The 23,937-nt window shown below is 36.6% G+C and overlaps 1 protein-coding gene across 1 annotated transcript in view; it reads right to left on the bottom strand.

Moving 5' to 3' along the window:
- Nucleotides 1–23,937, bottom strand: part of AQR (aquarius intron-binding spliceosomal factor) — a 94,162-nt gene that overhangs the window by 911 nt on the left and 69,314 nt on the right. Inside the window, exons 26-34 of the mRNA XM_084895360.1 lie at nt 21,760–21,969; nt 20,571–20,708; nt 17,910–17,981; nt 16,790–16,977; nt 16,038–16,209; nt 13,362–13,532; nt 9,697–9,782; nt 5,730–5,904; nt 733–846 (exon numbers count right to left, since the gene is read on the bottom strand). Coding sequence (XP_084751486.1) covers nt 733–846; nt 5,730–5,904; nt 9,697–9,782; nt 13,362–13,532; nt 16,038–16,209; nt 16,790–16,977; nt 17,910–17,981; nt 20,571–20,708; nt 21,760–21,969 — 1,326 coding nt within the window. The remainder of the gene's footprint in view (nt 1–732; nt 847–5,729; nt 5,905–9,696; nt 9,783–13,361; nt 13,533–16,037; nt 16,210–16,789; nt 16,978–17,909; nt 17,982–20,570; nt 20,709–21,759; nt 21,970–23,937) is intronic.

Below are 23,937 nucleotides of genomic sequence, written 5' to 3'. Positions count from 1 at the left end.
TAAAGGACATTCCTGTCACACTTCTGAAAAAACACAGTGGCTGATTAAGACTGACCGACACATCAAGTCGAGAAGGACCGACTTTGATCAAGGAGCTCTGTGAGGGGCAGGGAGAAACCAAGCCCTGGGACAAAGCCATGGCAGGGAGGGGGAGGGTTCGAGACTCTGTCCCACCCAAACACTGGAGCAGCTCTAGATGCTGAGCTTGGTTGCTGGAACTGGTGGGAAAGGGATTAGTGAAAAGTGAGAGGGCTTCCTAAGAGGCATGAGAGGACACTCTGGGGGCTAATAAACACGTTCATTATCTTGACTGTGACGATGGTTTCACAAGTATAGACGTCAGAATACGTGTGTCAGGATATCAAATTGTAAACTTTAAATAAGTGGATTTTGTTGCATGCTAAATTATATCTACATAAAAATGTTTTGAAAGTATGGATATTACATGAATACTAACAACTCGTTTTGGTTTAGTTGGTTTTCTACAAGGAATCACGTAAAGATTTATTCTGAGGTGAAGGGAATACAGTCCATAATATTGTGATAATCCTGCACAGTGACAGATGATTCCTAAATTAGTGGGGTGATCACATTGAAAAGTATAAAAATGCCAAATCACTATATTGTACATCTGAAACTAATATAACTAATATATTATAACACTTAAATTGTTTTTTAAATGATATATTCTGTAACAGATATAAATTAAGAGTTAGTGCTGAGAAAACTCACCTGATGATAGTGATGGGTGGTCTGTATCAGATGCATGTACATGTTGTACACAAAGTTTGCCATTTGGGGCATATTCTTTATTACCTGTACTTCATGAGATGGTCTCTCCCCATTCTAGAAAAGGCAAAAAGGAAGTTAAATATAGTGAAAAACACTAAAAGCTAGCATTCCAATAGGAGCCCATCTCTCTGTTTTATGTGTAAGCACTATAGGGTTTAGAGGACATAAAGATGTAAGTGTGTGAATACAATAAAGAAGGAACCAGAGAGACACCAAGATGGCGGCATAGGGTAGACACCCGAATGCAGCCTACCACAACAAATTTGAAGTTAGAACTGAAAAACAGGGGAGGCATTGCCCTGAAGTGCCGGACGGCTAGCTGAGAGGAGGCTCTGCCATCTGGGAAGGAGAGAGAAGGCACGCTGAACCTCAGGAACTGTGAAGGTACGGAGAACTGTGTGCGCGAAAAGGCGCTGGCTTACTCCCAGCGCGGGGAGAGGAAGGGACGGACAGAGATTGCTGCTGGCTTACTACCGGTGCGCGGAGAGGGCAGACAGCTAACGCGCAACTGGCTTTCTTGTTCAAGAGGAAAACAGAATCAGCCTATTGCTCTGATAGACGGCCCCAGACAGGGAGAGGCCAGACTGTCAGGCAGTGGGCAGAGATCTCTCAGAGGTGTATGAAGCCAGAGGCCATTACTGCGGGACTTGGGGAGGAGCCCAAGGGAAAACAGTTTGTCTGCACCAACCTGAGACTCCGCCCAATCTCTGGCTGAGCACAGAAGCTCTCCCAGAGGCTGGCTTTCTCTAAGGAGGGACTGGCAGGAACCCAAAGCTTGTCTGTGCCTTTACCAAAGAGGTGTGCGCGCCTGCAACCAATCTTCCGAAACTCTCTCAGAACAGGTCTTTTCTAAGGCGAGACTGACAGGGAACCAAAGCTTGTCTGCGCCACCCCGAGACCCTGCCCTATCCAAGCAGAGTACAGAAGCCCTCCTAGCTGAGACTCTGCTGATCCTCACAGCCAATTGGCTTGGAGATCAAAGCTTCCCAGTGATACCAACAATAAGCAAGGCTTAACAACAAGACTGCACACACAGCCCACAAAGGGCTACACCAAGACTGTCCCCCGCAGGTAACTGGGAAGGCTGTGCTACTGGGCTCTACCAGAACACCTAGAACACAAAGCTATTCCATCAAATCAAGGAAACAACTAAAATGCAGACAAGAGGAAGGAGACAAAGGAAGGAGATGGAGGAAAAGAAAGATTGGACATTGAGTTCAAAACTACAGTTATAAGGTTATTCAACAATATCCTAAAAAAGGCCGATAAAATAAATGAGACCTATGAGGATATGAAAAGGGAACAACTAGAAATAATAAGGGATCAACAAGAAATGAAGAAAACATTGTCTGAAATAAAAAATATTATACAAAGTCCTAAAAATAGACTGGAAGATCACAAGAATCAAGACAAAGATTTAGAACACAAAGAGCCAGAGGACACTCCTCTGCAGAAGGGAGAAAATAAGAGAATCCAGAAAGTTGAAGATAGTGTAAGAAACCTCTGGGACAATTTCAAGCAAAACAACATCAGAATTATGGGGATTCCAGAAGAAGAGAGAGAGCAAGATACAGAAAGAATACTGAAAGAAATAGTGACAGAAAACTTCCCCCACTTGGGGAAAGAAATAGACTTACAAGTCCAGGAAGCCCGCAGAACCCCAAACAAAAGGAATCCAAGGAGGAACACACCAAGACACATCATAATTAAAATTCCAAGAGCAAAAGACAAAGAGAGAATATTAAAAGCAGCAAGAGAAAAGCAGGTAGTTACCTATAAAGGAACACCCATACGATTGTCACCTGATTTCTCAACAGAAACCATGCAGGCCAGACGGGAATGGCAAGAAATATTCAAGGTGATGAATAGCAAGAACCTACAGCCAAAAATAATCTACCCAGCAAAGCTATCACTCAGAATCAAAGGACAGTTAAAGAGCTTCACAAATAAAAAAAAGCTAAAAGAGTTCATCACTGCCGAACCAGAATTATATGAATTGATGAAGAAGGTTATTTAGGAAGGGGAAGAAGATAAAGATAAAAATTATGATCAACAAATACGTAACTATCAACAAGTGAATCTAAAAACCAAGGGAATTAAAAAAATCTGATGAACAATATTAACTGGTGAATATAACAGAATCAGAGGTATGGAAGGGGAGTGAACTGATGATTCTCGGGGAAAAGGGGAGTGAGGGTGTGGGAAGAGACTGAACAAAAACTGTGCACCTATGGATGAGGACAATGGGGGATGGGGAAAGGACAGAGGGTGGGGTGGGAACCTGGTGGAGGGGAGCAATTGAGGGGGGGAAGAGGATCACATTTGTAATAATCTGAACAATAAAGATTTATTTTAAAAAAAATAAATTAAAAAAAAAAAAAAAAAAGAAGGAACCAGAGTGATTCAACTTAAATGTAGAAAATGTAGAGATTAGGAGGGAGCTAAGAGTCACTAGCTTTTAATACAATTTCAGGCTGGTAAGTCCAATATGAGTTTGGGCCACTAAAGAAAAAGAGAGAGCAATCATTTGGAGAAAAAAATCACCATAGTCTAAAGCAGTGGTTCTCAACCTTTCTAATGCCTCGACCCTTTAATATAGTTCCTCATGTGTGGTGACCCCCAACCATAAAATTATTTTTGTTGCTACTTCATAACTGTAATTTTGCTACTGTTATGAATCATAATGTAAATATCTGTGTTTTCGGATGGTCTTAGGCTCTACAGCAGGGGTTCTCAACTTGTGGGTCATGACCATAGGTTGAGAACTGCTAGCAGGGTCTTCTAATATATAAAGGTAATATCTAGATGGCAACGAAGGGAGGATCCAAGATGGCTGCACAGGTAAACACCTAACCACAGCCACACACAACAATTTCAATAAAATACAACTAAAATATAAAATGGACATTGCCCAGAGCTACAGGAAAGTCGACTGACTGGAAATTCTACAACGAGAAGCAAGGAGAAAACCAGAAGGAAGAGCGGAAGAGCTGTAAAAGCCTAAGGCAGAACACAGAGACTTTTAAGGCTACCAACTCAGGGAAGCTGTGAAAATGCCAAGACAAGGAAATAGATCACAAACGAAAGAAATGGAGGATAAAAAGCGTCTGGATATAGAGTTCAAAATCACACTTATAAGATTGTTCAAGAATCTCCTAGAAAAGGCCAATAAAATAAACGAGACCTATGAGGATATGAAAAGGGATCAACTAGAAATAATAAGGGATCAACAAGAAATAATAAGGGATCAACAAGAAATAAAGAATACATTGTCTGAAATAAAAAATATTATACAGAGTCCTAAAAACAGTATGGAAGATTGCAAGAATCAAGTCAAAGATTTGGAACATAAAGAGCAAGAAGACATCCCTCGGCAGAAGCAAGAAGACAAGAGAATCCAGAAAGTTGAAGATAATGTAAGAAATCTCTGGGACAACTTCAAGAGAACCAACATCAGAATTATGGGGGTCCCAGAAGATGAGAGAGCAAGATATTGAAAACATACTGAAAGAAATAGTGACAGAAAATTTCCCTCACCTGGTGGAAGAATTAGACCTACAAGTCCAGGAAGCACACAGAACTCCAAACAAAAGGAATCCAAAGAAGACCACACCAAGACAAATCATAATTAAAATTCCAAGAGCAAAAGACAAAGAGAGAATATTAAAAGCAGCAAGAGAAAAGCAGGTAGTTACCTATAAAGGAGCACCTATACGATTGTCAGCTGATTTCTCAACAGAAACTATGCAGGCCAGACAGGAATGGCAAGAAATATTCAAGGTGATGAATAGTAAGAACCTACAGCCAAAAATAATCTACCCAGCAAAGCTATCACTCAGAATCAAAGGCCAGATAAAGAGCTTCACTAATAAAAAAAAGCTAAAGGAGTTCATCACCAGAATTATATGAATTGCTGAAGGGGGTTCTTTTGGAAGAGAAAGTAAATAAAGATAAAAACTATGAACAACAAATACGTAACTATCAACAAGTGAATCTAAAAACCAAAAAAATTATTTTTTTAAAAATCTGATGAACAATATTAACTGTTGAATATAATAGAATCAGAGGTATGGAAGGGGAATGATCTGATAATTCTTGGGGAAAAGGGGAGGGGGGGGGTGTGGGAAGAGACTGAACATAAACTGTGCACCTATGGATGAGGACAATGAGGGGTGGGGAAAAGGCAGAGGGTGGGGTGGGAACCTGGTGGAGGGGAGCAATGGAGAGGGGGGAAAAGAGGAACATCTGTAATAATATGAATAAAGATTTATTAAAAAAATAAATAAATAAATAAATAAAAATAAAGGTAATATATAAAGAATAAACCAGAAATAAAGAGACTGCTTTTATGGGGGGAGGGGAGAGGAAAGGGAAGAAAGAAGGAGGGAGAGGAAACTGGAAGCAGGGATGAATGAGGAGGGAGAGGTATTCTCTGAGTATAACTTGTTGTTAAATATACATGTATGTGCTGCTCCCTCCCACATTTTCCCAGAATGTAAGCTTAAGGCTTCTCCAAGAGCTAAACTATTTATTACTCTGTTAGGTCCTTACAAAGCTACACAATGATTATGAACATGGACTCTGGAGTCAGCCTGCCTGGGTTTTCAAATCCCAAATTCTTCATCTACTAGATGCATAGCCAAACTACTGCTCTAATACTCAATTACCTCGTGTGTAAAATTGGGTTAATAAGAAAACCTACTGAGCAGGGCTGTTACTGAGGTGAAATGAAATAATGTACATAAAGAACTAATTGCTTGATGCATGGGGAGTACTCAATAAATGTTGGCATACATTATTTTTATATAGAAAATCTAATTTAGTTCCTTAATGCAAGCGACACTCAAGTCAGTAATTGGAAGATCTGTCTGATGACGTTCCTACCCAATGTGATCATCCGTAAGAGAATGCAGCTGTACAGAATGCAGAAGTCCTACCTTTCTACAGGTTGGGAAAGGTTCCGTTGGAATTATATGCAAATGAAGTGGGCGGGCTGTGAGCTGGCTGAAAGCTGGAGTTAGTTCAAAACAGTTTTGGAAGAGGGAGACTCTGGCGAAGATATAAAGTCCAAGTCTGGCTCGAGACATGGCCACCACTAAGCGACGAACATCCCTTTGGGAAACAAACAAAATTAATTAACATACATCAAAATTTATAACATATTTATGTAGCTGCTTTCTTTTTCTCACATATTCTACTAAATATTCCTATTAAGCTGTGTCAACAAAAAGTTAAGTTTCTTCTAAACTTAATAGAATAAACATTAAGTTAATCAATGTTATGTGACTTGTATACCAAGTACAAAGTTAATGCTTTATCGCTAATTTTTGTGTTGACTTCTTCTTTGGGGCAGGGAAATCATAAAATAACTGATGCACTGACTAAACTGATCCAAATAGCTACATTGGTATTATGATATCAGTCACCAGTAGTAAGTCAACCTGAACCAACCTTCCTCCATTTCTTCACCTACAAACCCCATCCTCCCCAAAGAGAAATTTTACTTCCTGGTAATTTTCACCACTTTTTTATACTTATTTGTAATAATATTTACAAATATATACATACTAGAGGCCTAGTGCACTAAATCACGCGGGACCCAGGGTCCCTCCTGCTGCCACTGCAGTACACATCAATGCACCTCCTGGTGACCAGTTGTTTGGTCGTTCCGGCATTCCGGCCACTGGCCTTTTATAATATAGATAGCATGATGACATGATATAACATCACATAATACCATGTCTTTTTTCATGTATTACTCTAGTACCTGGGCTCAATGCCTGGCCTACAATAAGTATTCAGTGTTCACATAAACAGTAATAAAAATGGCTAAATTGAATGACACAACCACACATGTGACTAACGAATATCAGCTTTCTTTATCTCTTAAAGGAAATATATGCTTTTAAAACTTTATTTCAGTCAAATCAATTTATAAAAAGAATGATATACATTAAGTCTAACTTTAGTAAGTGTTTTAGTAAAAGAAGATAATTTTAGTTTCAAATATAGAGGACTGTTTGTTTTCTGGTGATGCTCTTACGTGGCTATTTGAATTTGTATTTTACAAAAAAAGAAGACTTTAATGAATAATAATAAAGTCTGGTAAAATTATCCCTGATCCTTGAAAGTAAGTATTAGGGTGTTACAAGAGATCAAATGTTACGAAGATAATAACCAGGGACTCTCCCATCCCCCCCACTACACAAAACTATGAGATGTTCACTTAGGTAGGAAAAACCATATCCCTTCGCATAACATTCTGGTCTCCTCTTCACACCCAGAAGGCTCTCCACTTCTAGGCAGAGCACAGATCCAGGACTGCAGCAACCCTGACCTGGTCCCTTGGAGGAACTGTGCTCTCCAGGCCTCAGGGCTGCAGTGCAGCAAAGCAGCTTTGCAAGCCTGATCTCCCTGCACAGGAAGAGGGTTACACTAAGATCCTCTGCAGAGGTAAGTGTGGGCACCTTCTAAGGATATGCTCAGTGTCTCCCCAATTGAACCCTATGCTCCATGAAGGTAGAGATCAAGAATATTATAAGAGTTATTTCTATAGGCCCAGATCCCAGCACACTGCCAAGTAATAGACTGACTTGAAAGGATCTGTAATGAGTGACCGAACACTGTGAGCATGGCAAACTACCAGTCAGAAGAGTAAGAGAGCAGACAGGGTTCCCTGAGGCTGTATCTTGAACTCAGGGCAATGAGATCACCACCTGCTTTCAGTCCCAGAACACGGCTGGGCAGGAACACTGTTCAACCACAGGCCTTCGTTCTGACAGACCCTTACCTTATTATGAGGACAACACACTGCTTTGCACTGAGCAGGTCCCCAGCATTTCTATTGGTACCTGGGCTACTGAAACCAGGTGGGTGAACAAGAACAACAAATGCTGGGAAAGGGACTAGAAATGTCTCACTACTCTGGCTTCTGAACAGGCCCAGAGTGTCCCTAAGACAGGTTTCTGGAACTAAAGCAGAATAATTGGCTCTTATACCATCTCCTAATGAGTCTACCCTGGATGAAAAAGATGTGGGCAAAGGAAATATGACAGGCACTGGGAAACAGAAAGGGTTAACCACAGAGTTACACATGACATACACTCTAGAGAAAGGAAAACATGTCCACACAGAAGCTGATACATGAATGTTCGTACAGCATTATTCATAATGGCCACAAAGTGGAAAATCCCCAAATATCGATCAACTGATAAATGATAAATGAAATGTGATATATTCACACAATGGAATGTTATTTAACAATAAAAAGGAATGGATATTCATACATGATACAACAGGAATGAACCTTGAACACATTATGCCAAGCGATTCCATTTAAACCAAGTGCCTAGAATAGGTAAATCTAGGACAGAAAGGAGAATAGTGGTCGCCAAGGACCTGGGGAAAGAAAGGAGTGACTGCTGGTAAGTACAGGGTTTCTTGTTGGAGTGATGAAAATGACCTTAACTGATGGGGAAGATAGCTGCAAAACTCCATTAATACACTAAAAATCACAGGCTTGTACACTTAGAATATGTGAATTGTACCGTATATGAACTATATCTCAATAAAGCTATTATTTAAAAGAGAAATAAGAAGGAAGTAGGTTTCCTTTATCTCTTGACACTTAAAAAATAAAATATTAGAAAAAGAAAGATATGAAAGATTATCTCTGTGAACCAAAATATCCAAGCAAGGTTTGGTAAAATTCTAGCTAAGATACCTACAAAATTTACGTAATTAGAAGCATAAATAATACGTAAATGAACATTTCCCCTGTATAATCTAACAACACCTGAACCATCACTAGGAATTTTAATGAAGAAACTGGACGTTCAAGAGCAAATTTTGACAAATACAAAGAAGATTGATTACATGGATAATGGTATTTTTGCTTAGAGAATCTTGATATTAGACAATGCCAAAATCAGGCTCTTTTTTAACCTTTCATTTATGATAAGTATTTTATCACCATCATCTATTTTTTTTTTAAGTTTCCAGAAAAGTCAGGCAAAAAATAGCAGAGAGCTAAAGTCATGGGAATCCGGAAAAGACAAAGCATTACAGAGTAAGAAAAAGAGGTGGGGAGAGGAGGAAGCAGTGCTCATGCACTTACACTGTGAGCTTTTGCGAGATTTAATTATATAAATTATAATGATGCCCCATTCAGACAGCAGCTAGTTGTAACTCTCATTGCGGAAAAGGAACTGCTTTTTAGAAAAGCTAGTCTCCAAATACTTGCTTGACAAATAAATAAACAAAAATAAACTGTATTTTAGAACACTACAGTCTTCAAACAATTTCTTTGCTTACTCTTACATAAAGTTATCAGTCAAATGGAACCTGGGCACTGGGCTAAGCTCCAAACAGAGCTTGACTTACTGATTACACTATGAGAGCTTGAAGAATTTTCTTTTTATATCCACCAAATAAAATAATAAAAATGAACTCTCCATATAGTTTTGCAATTAAGTCATATGAGATGAAGGTTTATATAAAACTAAAGGGCTGCTTTGTAATCAGAAGACATTATTCCCATAAATCTCTAGTGCTTAAGTACCTTACAATAAGTGACAAAAATAGATTATTGTTTGTTTTGACAATTCTTAATCCTGAGAGAACAAATGGTTCCTTTATCCTCTAACACTGAAGCTGACAGACTGTGTGGAAACACCAGAGATCCTGTGCAATGAAAAAGTCATTCTGAAGAGACAGCTCGTACCACTTTACTTCTTTTAATTCCTGACAGATCCATTCTTACACTCCAACATACAACACCAAAAGCTGCCATAACAATTAATTGTACTTTAAATTTTAAAAAAGTCAAACTACTTAGCCACAGAAATTTAAAACTGACGCAGACAGTAAAGTTCAATGGCATTATAATAGTTTTTCCTTACGCACCTCAGATGGCCCACTGCCCTGGTTCGTACTAGAGAAAGGAGAATATAATCATTCTGTTGACCTTGAAATCTGTCAACAGTTGTCACCTAGAAAGAAAAAAAATGGTAAGTATGGCATACTTGAAATAATCAATCCATAATAAACATGACCATATACTTGGCATTCAAAAGACAAATTAATGAACGTGAACTATTTGAAGTAAACCACGGTAACCAGATGGCTATGCCCCTATGTTACTCATCTTTACCTCTGCTGAGCTGAATAACATCTGTGGAATTCACAGTCTTCCCCTACTAAACTACTCAATTCCATGAAAGCAGGCACTGTGTTTAGCTCATTATCTGGTATCCTGGTTTGATGCCCTGCAATATAACTTATTTTGCTCATTTATCATTTAACACATTCCTAGTTCTATAGCATTCCTCTATCAAAAAAACAAACAAATAATATTCATAGTACTTATTATTCAGTTTGAAAAGACATGTACAAGTAAGAAAATTCAGGGAGGTTTCAGTCTAATATTGACACCTAAGCATTTATCTTTTTCATTAATTCAACAAATGCTTATCCTGTAAAAATTACAATTATGATCCTATCTTTGGAAGTTAACATTTCTTTTGAAGTCAGCTTCACAGAGGTATAACTGACATACAGTAAAATGCACTCAAGTGTGCAATTTGATACATCCTGACAATATACAGTATATTCCCTTAAACCACTACCACAACCAAATTTCCCAAGACCTCAGGCCCCTTTTTGTCAAATCTGTATTCCCCACCCCAGGCAACCACTGAGTTGTTTTCTATCACTATAGATTTTGCCATAACCAATTCGAAAATTCCATAAAAATGGAATCACTATGTACTTTCTTTTTAAGTTCTTTTACTCAGCATATGTTTCTGAGATTCATCCATGTGTTGTGTACATTAAAGTTCATACTTTTTTTTACATCATTACTATTCTACTGAATGCACATACCACAATCTGTTTATCTACTCACTTGTTCATGGCATTTGCATTGCCTCTAGTTTTGGGCTATTTTGAATAAAACTGCAATGAACATTCTTATATAAATATTTTTGTGCCATGTTTTCACTGCTGTTGAATAAAAGCTCAGAGTGAAATTGCTGAGCTGTGTAGAAGGGTGCATGTGTAACTTTGTAAGAAACTGTCAACCTGTTTCTAAAGTTGCGGTACCACTTTACACATTCATCAGCAATATTCCAGTTCCAGAATTCCTATCGCTCCACATCCTTGCCCACACTTTGTATATGTCAATCTTTATAATTTTAGCATTCCATAGCGTGTATAGTGGTATACCACTATAGGTTCAATTTGCATTTCCCTGACAACAAATAATGGTAAACACTGTTTCACATGCTTATTTGCCATTCATAGGTCTTCTTGTGTGAAATACCTGTTCACTACATTTGCCAATTTGGTATTGGGTTGTCTTCATTTAACAGTGACTTTTACAGATGTTCATATATTCTGAATTCAAGTGCTTTGCTCTTGTGTGTGGGTGTTACATTAGAAAATTCTGCTCCACCCTGTCCATGTGGAGAGCTTATCTCAAATGAGAAGGGCCGGCAGGAGGATGAAATGAAACTTGGTCACTGACTACATCAGCAAGTCCCTCTAACCTGGAGCCATGCTACTTTCATCTTGCTAAGGGAAGGAGTAACTGTCTTTATTATTTGAATTAAGTTTTTCTGTTATTTATAAATAAAAGAACTCAGATATTGAGTTTCTTCTATTTCTAAACTTTCTACATCTCAAAGTTATTAGCTTCTCAATTTTCACTGTACCCCTTATGGAGTGTCTATGCCTCACCATAGTCCTTTCAATCTTATCTTCATTTCTATAATTTTGTTTTATTTTCTTCCATTCCGTATTTTATCTCTTGCTGAGTTCTTTAATTTTCTACTTTATAGCCCTCCTTCTCAGATATGGTTACTTCATTAAAGTACTTTAAAATTCAAAGCTAAATGTGTATTGAAAATTTCATCTGTTCCAGGCCAACATGTTTTTTTCTGGAACATGTATATTGTCAATTAGTATGTTTTGATGCTCTTTACCTGATTTTTTTTCCTGTATAAATTGAGCTTGTGCTAGTCTCCTCATCCCCACTATTTTACCACTCAGTAAAGTGGATTCCTTATCCACTTACTATGTGAGTGATTAGGGTTGGGTGAGCAGGACTGTGTTCTAAAGGCTGGATTTTTTTTCACAATAGAAGGTTCTCTTTTCTTCTGCTACTATAGAGCCAGTCTATTTGCAAATAAAGCTATGGCACATACAGCTCACCTAGAGGTTTCTTTGAACCAATCTGGGGACCAGGAAGGTATCTGCTCACCCCAATTTCTGAATCCACTGTTCAGAAACAGGAATGTGGCTCTTATACTTCAGAGCATGCCACTCACCTTCATGAAGTGCACACCTGCAGGCACTTCCAAGACCAGTCCCCTAAGTTCCCTTTTCCCCCTATTTCCTTCAGGATTTTAGTCACCCCTTTCTGGGTTATCTCACTAAAAATGGAGTTTGTCTTCTCCCCATTTTCCTCTTACTTTTGGATTATTTCCAAGGAAAGATGAAAGAGCTTTTATACAGCCATATTCACAACTAAAGTCATAACCTCATCATTTCTAATACATTTGTTTGGTTATTCTTTTCAATTTTCAACATTTTATTGACAAAATCAAGCATATTTGTTTATTTTTTTATATTATTCCCCACATCTCATTTGCTGTGAACATGACCACAAAACATTTTTCCCATTAGGTTTTCTTTCTGCTATATTGCTAACATTTGGCCTATTGAGAACATTTTATGGGCCCTTACTTATTTTTGTTGCCTAGATCAGCTCTGTCCAATATAAATAAAACACAAGTTATATGTGATTTTGTAATAGCCATCAGTGAGATTTTCCAACAGCTGTCTGAGATCTCAGGAGTCTTGCAGATGTTTTGTCTAGCTAATCCTTCTGGGTTGCTAGTGACAGACAATTTGATGTGATCACATGATCATCCAATGTTCCTGTTATATAAGACTAACTGATGTGAAAACTATGGATTGAGCAAGAATTATTTTTAAAAGGATTAAGACTCAAACTCAGGAGAAACTAAGGCAGTAGAAGGAATCACATGTGAAATTCCTTACATAAAACTTATTAACTGTAAATAATTGTACCTATGTTACACATTAAAAAAACAAAAACAAAAAAACCTTTAAAAAAAAATATTAGGTCTGGAGGCACTTCACAATTCTTAATCTTCAAGAAAAAAAAAACACAAAAAAACTCCCCTATATACACACAAAAAGAGAGAACAAATTATACTTTTGCAAACAAAACAAGAAGTAATACAATTCCCATCTAATTTAATTATCTATCATTTTGCCCACAAAAATGTTATAAACATTTATTTCTGATTACAAAAATTTTCAGTGTGGTAGTTAAGACAGAAGTTCAAAGCAAACCAACAACACTGACAGATAGGTTTGTCAGAGAATTACTTATAGTTTCTATGACAGCATTTTCTCACATATCTTAAAAGGAGATAGCAAAGAGAAGAAGTGGGACAATATAAAGAACTCATAATAAATACAAATATTTCCATCTTACCAATATCATAAATAAGAGAATATATATATATTCATAAAATTACCTTATTTGGTCTTCCAATCAATGGATTGTTCCCACATCGTCTATTGATAATGTCACGAATAAGATGCTTTTGCCCATTATACGTTGTTAGAATACTGATCTTGTCAGCAGGGTAACCAAGTAAACACATATACATAAAAAGGGCCACTACATATTCTGCCTCTCCAAGATTCTGTAAGGCAAATATCAGATTGTGTATTTATTGACTTTTCTTTCAATTTTATATAGTTAACCAACTAGCACAACTAGCACATTAGCAGTGAAAAGTTAATAATTTGGACAAGTGAACACCTTACCTGAAACTGATGAGTAACATTACTCTAGAGCAGTGTTTCCCAAACTTCTCTCATGATGAGAATAACCTGGTGGAGTTGTTAAAACACAGATTCCTGAATCCCAACTAAAAAGTGCTAAACTAGAATTTTTGGGAACATATAGGTAAAATTGTATACTTAACTAGTGCTCTAAGACAGATTTTATATACAGAGCACTAAGTTAGGTATGCAATTTTACCTATATGTTCTCAAAAATTCTAGTTTAGCACTTCTTAGTTGGGATTCACCTGGTGGAGTTGTTAAAATCTGTGTTTTAACAACTCCACCAGGTGATTCTCATCATGAGAGAAGTTTGGGAAACACTGCTCTAGAGTAACATTGATAAATAAATGTAGAATATTTTAAGTATTACCCTTTGACATTTGCAATATATTTGTAATAAACATCATAAAATAAAAGTTATCAACTTAAAGACTTAATACTTTTGGGACCGCAACAATCACAATGCAGATGGATAATGTTCTGCCGCAGGGCACTGGAACAATGAATGGCTATGGAAAGAAACATTAACATAAAGGGGCGAGGCAATGGCTTAGAAGCCAGTATAAGATTCAGTCTAATAACACAAACATCTAGCAGTACTGTAGTCAACCTTCAAGTTTTACACTATGCTCTTCCTTCTTCAGACTTCACAGTATTTTTGTGTTTTGTGTTTGTTCTCTTATGATGGCTGCCACCTCTACTTTGGGTGGGAAGAGGATGTGGCCTCATATTAGTCTGTCTGGCTGACTTTAGAGAGTGGTCAAAGTTGGAGGAAAGGAATCCCCTGAGCCTGAAAGTCAGGAAGCACAGACAGGCTGCTTAGTGCAGGTCAGAGAGACTGATGGAAGGAGTAAGAGATGAGGGAAGAAAGTAAAAGGAGAAAGAAGTATAGCAAATAAATAAATTTTAAAAAAGACAAGAAGCTGCATTTTGTGTCAAGGCAACAGGAAAATTAAAGAAAGACCTTCAAAAAAGCCATTTATACTCTGTAACACTCATGACACTAGCACAGCTTGTTATCTCTCAAATCTTCTGGTTCTTTGGAAGACAGCAGAGAAAAGAAGCTGCATGACTATGTAAATCTTATCAACAGCAAACTACATTTATTTAAGCATCAGCTCTAATATGGGTAAAAGATATCTTTTGGTGTAAATGCTGCCAGGCCTTTTCATACCAATTACCAATATATTTCTATATATTTGTTTTTCTGTTCCTTTTTATAAATAAAATGGAACACTAAAGATATACTTACAACTTGATTTTTCCCCCCCATTTAATACAGCATAAACATTTTTCCTGTCAGCAAACCAGGTTATAATGTTGTCATTCTTTTTATATTTTAATATATTTTTATTAATTTCAGAGATGAAGGGAGAGGGAGAGAGAGATGGAAACATCAACGAGAGAGAATCATTGATAGGCTGCCTCCTACTCACCCCCCACTGGGGATCGAGCCTGCAACCGTTGTATATGCCCTTGACCGGAATCAAACCCGGGACACTTCAGCCCACAGGCTGACGCTCTATCCACTGAGCCAAACGGCTAGGGCTAATGTTGTCATTCTTCGTGGCAATTCAATATTTCATTATATGGAATAGGTAACAATATAATTAATCCCTACTGATAAGACATTTAGGTTGTTTCTAATTTGCAAAATAATTTGTAGTAAAATAAAAAGATAAAAGAAACATTTTAGCATATAAATCCTTTGTAAACTCATCTAATTTTTTAAGGAAGAATTACTAGAAGTGAGAACATTGTGCTTTTAATACATACCGACAATATGCCTACCAAACTTCTTTCCTACTAGCTTTGCATGAGTTTCAAATTTCCCCAAACCTACACCAACAAATAATATCAGAGGTGAAAATTTGTGCCAGCGATTTGTACTTACTATAAATCTATATTTGTGAGTGTGTGAGAATTGCATATTCTTATCTTTATTGCATTTTTTTTCTGTTGGAGAGCTGATTTTTTTTAAAAAAGCAAAAACTATAAGATTTCTATATAAATTCAGAGTGCAACATGTTGTTTGTTAAATGTTGAAAATTTTTTTTCTCAAACCAGTATTTTTCTTTATGATTTTTGTTTCTGTGTAACAAGCTTAATAAGCTCTTTCTCACCCCAACATTAAATATTCATCAATATTTTCTTCTTTCTAGAAAGTTTTCTAATAGTTCCCTTTGTGTATGTATCTTTACTCCATTTGAAATTAAATTTTTTGTGCTGTGTGTAAGGAGAGGATCTAACTTTCCTTCATGTAATGACTGGCCACATGGCTCGTATCACTCACTGATTTAGGTAGTAGTTCTACCTGCCAAATGCAAAATAAACTTAAAAGTCCTATGTTTTTTTCTTACCTGGTAAAAGTAAGGATTAGGCTCAGACTCTCCCACTCCCTGAAAATCTTCCACATTGATGAGCTGGAAGTCATACAGCAAGCCGGCATTTGCTGTGCTGAACTCCGGCAAGAGCTGCACATGGGGTAAGTTGCCGAGTTTCTTGTATCGCCAGTTGTACAGGTTGCACAAGCTTTCCAAAGACAAAGCCCCCAAACAGGAAATATTAGCAAGGTAAAATCCCTTTCACATAGACAGGGTGTTTCTAAGGAACCGGGTTCTTCCTCTTAATTCTCATGCTTCCCACTCTGTGCTCCTCTCTCTAGCAGTAATGCTTTTTCATCCTTTGCCTCCCTACTTCAACTAACCAAATCAGAAGGCAGACGACATACAGAAGGGACAGCTCCAAAGTGCTCTCTGAGGCCATGTTATCTTCAAATCAAAGAGCAGGGGGGAAAATCCATACATTCAGGAAAATTTTGAGGTTAACTATGAGATGGGGCCTGTACACTTTATGAAGCAAAAATTGGTGTTCTCCTCTTGTTCATTTTTTTGCTTTATATTTCAAAATGGTATTAACTGCGTTATCTTTGGGGGGTATAAAAAAAGGACAGTGGAAAAAATTCACACCCCATGCCAAGGCAATAAAGGTGTGGTCAGATACCGAGAGGGCCAGTTCCTGGACAGCAGGCAGGGCTGAGAGTGTATACAGAAGATGCCATCAAATACCCGGATTACCGAGCTGGCGCCCTTAAACCAGAATAACCCCCTACCTTGCTCGGGCTCTCCCTTGGGCATCGAGGTCCACGGTAGGAACTCCAATCCGGACGAAGCGAGTGAAGAGAGACTGCTCCATGTTGGAATACTTCTGAAAGGCCATGTTCTTAATGACCGGAGGCAACTGGTGATGATCACCAATCATAATCCATCGTTTCAGTCGGCTAAAACCATCCTGAGGATTCTAGAAATGACAAGTGAGGAAATGGCAAAATATTCTAATTGACAGATTATCCTGCTAGTCTCCTACTTCTGCATCTGGCTGATGGCATATGAGGAAGGATGGAGGATTGAGAAGGCAAACATGGAATTACCCTATTTTAACATTTAGGGTAATCCAATCCAAAGAGTTCTGGAAGGTATAGGTCAGAACTAACAAAGAGTACACAGGAGGAAACAGATGCCCATACAGGTCAACATAAACCCTTGTATCAGAATTATGCTGAGAGCCAGTTCTGCACCCCCAACGCAGTAAAAATTACCCCTTCTTTAATTTCCTATGCGACTATTTCACTTTCCTCCTCAATGTGTCTCCTTATTCTTGAAACCTACCCTGATAAAATACATTTCAAGTCCCAAATAACTTGGCTCACAAAAAACTATTTTTGGAACCCAATTTTATCTATAAGTTAGAGCAATCTTGATTTCTAAATTAGAATTCCACATTTTGTTTTTAATGCGTTCATTGTAAAGAATATTGTACAATAAGAAACATACTTTAAACATCATCATTTAGCTCAAAAGATTTAGGCATAAAATAAAGAAAAGCACTCCACCCAATAAACAAAAAAGAATTCTAAAAACAACTTTAATGAAAGAAAAAAAAGCCTATCTTTCCTCCAAGCACCATAAAAATGCAATTTTCTTTATTAAAATTATTTCACTTTTTCAAAAAGTAGACATAGACTATGAATTTTTAAATTGTACTCCAAGAAACAATACAAACTACTAAATAACCAGTGAATATTTTAAAAGGAAGTTTCCAGGCTTAAAATAGCATATCAAACATAATGATGTTAAAGAAAATACCTAACTATGGCAATCAGCACCCTAACATTGTCCAGCTTTCTGATGCTGCCCCTGCACATTTCTGTGTCTCAGATCTCAGTACCTTACCTGTAGCAGAAGAGGTATAAACGTTTCTATCTCTAGGATCTGAGCGGCCTCCTCCATTAAAATGTTGTCATACTGAGTAAGAGAGAAGGAAAGTCTGTCAGCAAGACAGCCTGAAAGCCACACGTACCATCATCACCACAACCACGCAAAACATTTAAATAATTTCAGATAAAAGTAATAAATCATTCAAGCAGAAAGTTCACGATCTTATTTATCACCATGCCTCTGCCTCTCCAGGTTGTCTCTAACCTCAGGGAAGCCCCTAAATATATAACTCTACAGTGAGGAGATCCTGTATATCATTTCTTGGACTATAATATCAATTCAGTCCTTTAAATTCTACACAAGCAAATCAATTTATGATTATATATGAGGTCAATTCCATTGGTACTTCTTTAAAAATTTTTTTTTTAATTTACATTGAATATTATTTTGTAGCAGTTGTAGGTGTATAGCATAGCATAGTGGCTAGCCAATGATATGTTTTCCCCTTGACAGTTTCAGTACCCAACTGACACCATACATAGTTATTACAATATTACTGACTATATTTCCTATGCTGTACTTTATATCCCGATAACTATTCTATAACAACTAATTTGTAATTCTCATCCATTGATACTCTTACCATAGGCAAGTTTTCTTCCTTATGAATCCTAACCAGCCACTCAACAATCTCCTGATTCAGCACTCAACAATCTCCTGATTCAGGCACTCAATATATCACCAAAGTATATAAATTTTACCTAGAAGAACTCCCTCTTGAACCTATTCATTTTTCTCCATTTCTACTACCACTATCACTCTAGTCTAAGCCACTACTCTGACTACTGCAAGCAATCTCTTTGCTCCCCTCCTGTTTATACCACCTACATCACTGATAAAGCAGTCACCAAATCACTTCACCTCCCTGGTGTCAAACATTTCACTGTCTTCGGAAAAAAATCCATTATAGTGTGGTGTACTTTACAGGTCACCTTTCTCCTCATTATTAGGCTTCAACCATGTTGACCTAGAAATGGCAAAACCATTCCTGCCTCTAGTCCTCTTCATGCTATCCTCTCTTCACTTTGTCTGCTGGGCTCTTTCTCACTCTGAAAGTATCAGGCTAAACTCCAATGTGTCTAGCCCTCCTCTAAACTCCCAACCTAAAACAGGTTTCATTCTAGATTCTGCTTTTTAAAAAGGAGATTTTAATCACAAAGCAAAATTGTGACATAACTATACTGGGAATGTATACACATGTCTCCGTGGGCACAGCACAGAGTCAAAAGACAAGGCTTAAAATGGAAATCTAACATTCTTTATTGATATAGATTAAAACAACAAAGGAAAACCTAAAAGAGTTGAAAGACAGGATAATTGGGGAGGATCAAAGAATAGGAGACTGCCTTTTTAAAATTTTAAGCAGATCTATAAGGTTCTTAAGCTCTTAAATCAGATAGACATGTATAAATTGGATAAAAATAAAACATTAAAATAAAAACATAAAAAAAATCCAACAGATACTTTCAGCACTCATGCTAACAATCTTTAGGTATGTAGCACAATGTAAGTATAGAAATGAATAATGAAAATGTGATAAGCTACAAGTAATGTGTTTTAGAATCTGCATGTGGAAAGCTACATGCAAGCATAACATGCTAATTATAACTGAATCATCTCCCCTTGTTATTGAACTGATATGACTTAATATAAAACTCAAAAGTGTATTTTATGTCAGCCCCAAGAATAAAATAGGTGAAAAAGTCTCACTAATAATTTTCAAAAGGGTAACTTCACACTACCTTTTAATATATTATTGTCCTACTTGCAACTGAGAAACCTTTCATCCGAGATAACAACAATTCTATCACCTTCAATTTACTTAACACCTTTCAGTGAACACATAACACTAAAAAATTTGTCAGTTACTTTCGTAAACAACAAATACTTTGCGAATTCTGAATTCAAACTAGTACAGAAACCATATTTTAAACAAGCACAGATAAATCAGTTGCAGGGGAGTTAAATGATGTGCACTGAAATAAAATCTACTTCACTAGCAAAGTCACAGTCTGCAAATTCAAATTTGTTTGCTCATTATTACATTCCATTTCAACTGAGTCACAGGCTATACCATGCCCTTTAGCGCTCTGGTCTTTATCATGTGATTAAATAATTTAATACCTCATTCTTACAGTCTAAATAAGAATATTCCATGTCCTCACATGGAAAGCGTTTTCTTTATTGAATGAACAAATAACTGGGCTGAAAGTGTGTTTAAAGAATGAACAATGCAAGCATATGGAGTAGATGTTTATTTAATAGGTGAAAAAAATCACCAAATGTTATCTTAATAGCTTTCAGTTCTGTTTAGATATTTTTCACATAGTGAATATATATTAATCTACCTTAATAAGTATTAAAATTTGGTTAGACAATCATATGGTGATAATATTATTTAATGGATATATTACTGATTTAGAAAAATTACATATAGGGTTCACTAATCATATAAACATAGAAAGTCATCACTTTTTAGTGACATTTTAAGTTATTATAAATGCAAACTTCTAAAAGTAGTAGGTCAATCTCCAAGGGAAATGGCCTACATTAAGAACAAAACAAACTAACAGCTAAACAAATGATGAATTAAGAAATTAAAATACAAGTCTTTACCTTGAAACCTAACTTGACTAAATCATGTCGTTTTAAGGCAGCATGAGTACAGGTCATGGCAATGATTTTGGCTTCTTTCACCAAAAGGTATTTAGATCTGTCCAGTCCACTTCGAAGCAGTTCAGAGGCCCTGAATTCCTACAGAAGTGGGGGGGAAGGAGGAGCAGTGAGAGACTATTTTAGGAAAATAAACATAGCTTATGCAAATATCCATACAATCCAGTTAATCAGACTTAATTCCTAAGAATTTAAACATATCATATATTAGGTCTAAAGAAGCATAATTCTTTCCATTATTAATTTGGTACTAATTGAATTCAAATAATAGCTGATAGTCAAGCTACAATTTGGATTGTGTTTTTGTAAAATGCAAAACATTTGCATTATCAACAAAAATACTAGTCCTGGCTGGATGGCTCAGTTGTTTGAAAGCATTGTCATATATACCAAAGGGGTGTGGGTTCAATCCCTGGTTGGGCGCTTACAGGAGGCAACCAATAGAGGTTTTTCTCACAGCAATGTTTCTTTTCTTTCTCTCTTCCCCTTCCTCTCTCTAAGCATACCCTCTGGTGGGGATTAAAAAACAAACAAAACCCCCAAAGAATACTGAATAAAAGGTAAATTATCACTCTATTTATATTACTTAAGATCCCTCCAGAAAACTGAAACTAGTTCAAGTGTTAACAACAAAGGTGAATTTAATGCAGTGGTCTAAGACACAGGTGACAGAAGAACAGAAAAACAATGAAGGGGTCCCTGGGTTCCAGACACATTCTTCTCCAAACCTATTCTTTGTATAGTGGTGATTCTTATTTCACCTACCTAATCAGGATCAACCATCCTGGCTCACCAGCAACCTCACCTGCCTACTGAAAAGGCATGAAGAACTAAGAATGCCCACTTGGCAGTCTCAAAATCCAACCCAAAGAACCACTGCTCAATCTCCTGTTTGCTCATCCTTTTCTCAAATATTAAGACTTTGACACCAGAAAAGTCAGAATAACGGGCGTTCAATTCTTATTAAATTTTACTTATTTCTTGACCTAGACTATAAGTATTTTCAATAAGCTCACTTAAAAGTAATAATCTGGTTTGTCAGATTTGAGTATTTCATTTACTTTACATAAAAAAACAACCAACAACTGAACTTAAAACCTTTAAAGAAAAGTTAGAACTTGAGAATCCTTACCTCAAGCTGAGTAAAGATTTTCTTAATATGCCTGAAACATCCTTCAGCAATTTCCATGTCTTCTTCATAAGACCGACCTTTAAAAATGGGCTGAGGAGCATTTGCAAAGTACTCATGGAAAGGGAAGAAAGTGGAGACTTCCGTGACATCTGGCGATGTGTTACCTTTATTTTTCACTTTGCTGATATATTCTTCCCAGCGAGACATTACCTATAAAAAAAGGACTTGAGGTTAAATTTGTCAGCTAATTATGTTTTTAATGATAAAAGAGAAATTTTAAAAAATAAGGTCTGCTGGGTAAAAGGTAAGAAAAGCAATCTTTAACCCAAAATAACTTTTTTACCGAAGTCACTAATCGACTATCTGCCCTTCTTTTATAAAAGTAACTTTACCTTTAAGATAATAGGGGGGGGGGGGGGGGGGGAAGTGTCTTTAATAAAAAATTTAGAAAGGGAAAAACTTTAGGGTTCTCTCATGAGACTTTACCTCAAACATTTCAGATTCTCCATTTATGCAACAATTTATGCAAAAGTCAATGACATTTCTTATTTTTTTTTAATCTCAGTTTCTCTCCATATGGTAGGTTAAGCTTCAACAGTTTTTAAATCATTTGGCACTTAACCCTTCTTCCTGACCATTATAACTTTTCCAATTCTCTTTAGTACATTTATAAAGAACTTCTGGTTAAGCTGAGTACAGACTTGAAAGCTCATTCTATGACTTTTGTGATAGAGTTCAATTATATTCTGGCATGATATTAACTATGCCCCTACCATAAAGTTCCTATTTAATTCATCTCAATCTCTGTGCTTCTCCCAGGTTTTTTTCTGTTACAATCCCAGTTTATCTCAAAGTGTGGTCCTTAGGCAGAATAGCTGAGAAGCTAAATAATAATGTACATCCCCAGATGCCACCCTAATATTGAAAGAGACTCTCTGGGGACAGAGCTTGAGAATTTCCCCTCAAACAACTTTCCTCATGTGAGTGTGACATGTTGAAAATTTTTTAAAAATTGAATTAAAAAACACGTCATTTTGACTGATAGCCTAGTGATTTTTATTTTGTGCCCAATATGCATTTAAGCATGATCTTTATCCTATTCTTCAAACTTCTAAACAGTCTGAGTCTAATGCAGACTACTTTGTAGGAGGATGCATATCTCTCCTGTTTCATAAGAAAATATGAAATATGCTCATTTTAAATGGGCTCACATGGTTTGTGCATATCCATTTATACTGAGCACAAACCCATTCTTTCATATACGTTTTTCAAATTTTATTGTTACAATTTACACCTAAAATACACAAGTAGCATTAGTTTAAAGAGAATAAAGTTATACAAAGTCTTCATTATTTTATTAGGCTTTATTCCATTTAAAATTACTAGGAAACCAACTGGCTATTAAAGTTCATTTGTATTCATTTTATTTGCCTTTGTTTCTCATTGGCTTTATACCCAAGAACTAACCTTGCAAAAGCAAAAGAGCATACCTCTAAATTGAAGTCAAAAGAATTTTTAACTTAAACTCCTGTCTATTTAAAATTAAAAACATAATTTATTTCTGGAAATTTAAAAGGAGGTCATGTTTTTCTTTATTAATTGATTAATATTCATAGTAAAATAAGTTACAAAACTGCACTTTGTTACCATTAGGTAGCTGAGATATATATATATATATATATATATATATATATATATATATATATATATATATTTTTTTTTTTAAGAATAACTAAAACTTTTATAATAGCAAAAAGGAAGAAAGAAAAAAATTTAAAGTACCAACATTGGCCTTTCATTGAAAGGATCATCAAGCAAAGTTTGCAAAGAAAATTGAAGATTACAGGGAAAATAAATTTAACATTCACAATATTGCTATGGCAATAGCATGCATCTCAATCTATTCCCTGAAAAAAAGCTTTCAAAAATCCATTTCAGCCGGGACCGGTTTGGCTTAGTGGATAGAGCATTGGCCTGCTCTATCCACTGAGCCAAACTCAGTGGATAGAGCATTGGCCTGAAAGGTCCCAGGTTCGATTCCAGTCAAGGGCATGTACCTTGGTTGCAGGCACATCCCCAGTGGGGGGTGTGCAAGAGGCAGCTGGTTGATGTTTCTCTCTCATCGATGTTTCTAACTCTCTGTCTCTCTCAATTCCTCTCTGTGTAAAATCAATAAAA

Source organism: Pipistrellus hanaki (genome assembly GCF_964339955.1).
Source record: "Pipistrellus hanaki genome assembly, chromosome: 1".
Taxonomy (NCBI): domain Eukaryota; kingdom Metazoa; phylum Chordata; class Mammalia; order Chiroptera; family Vespertilionidae; genus Pipistrellus; species Pipistrellus hanaki.
Note: the sequence above shows the minus strand (reverse complement) of the source record. Positions and strands in the feature narration are given on the sequence as shown.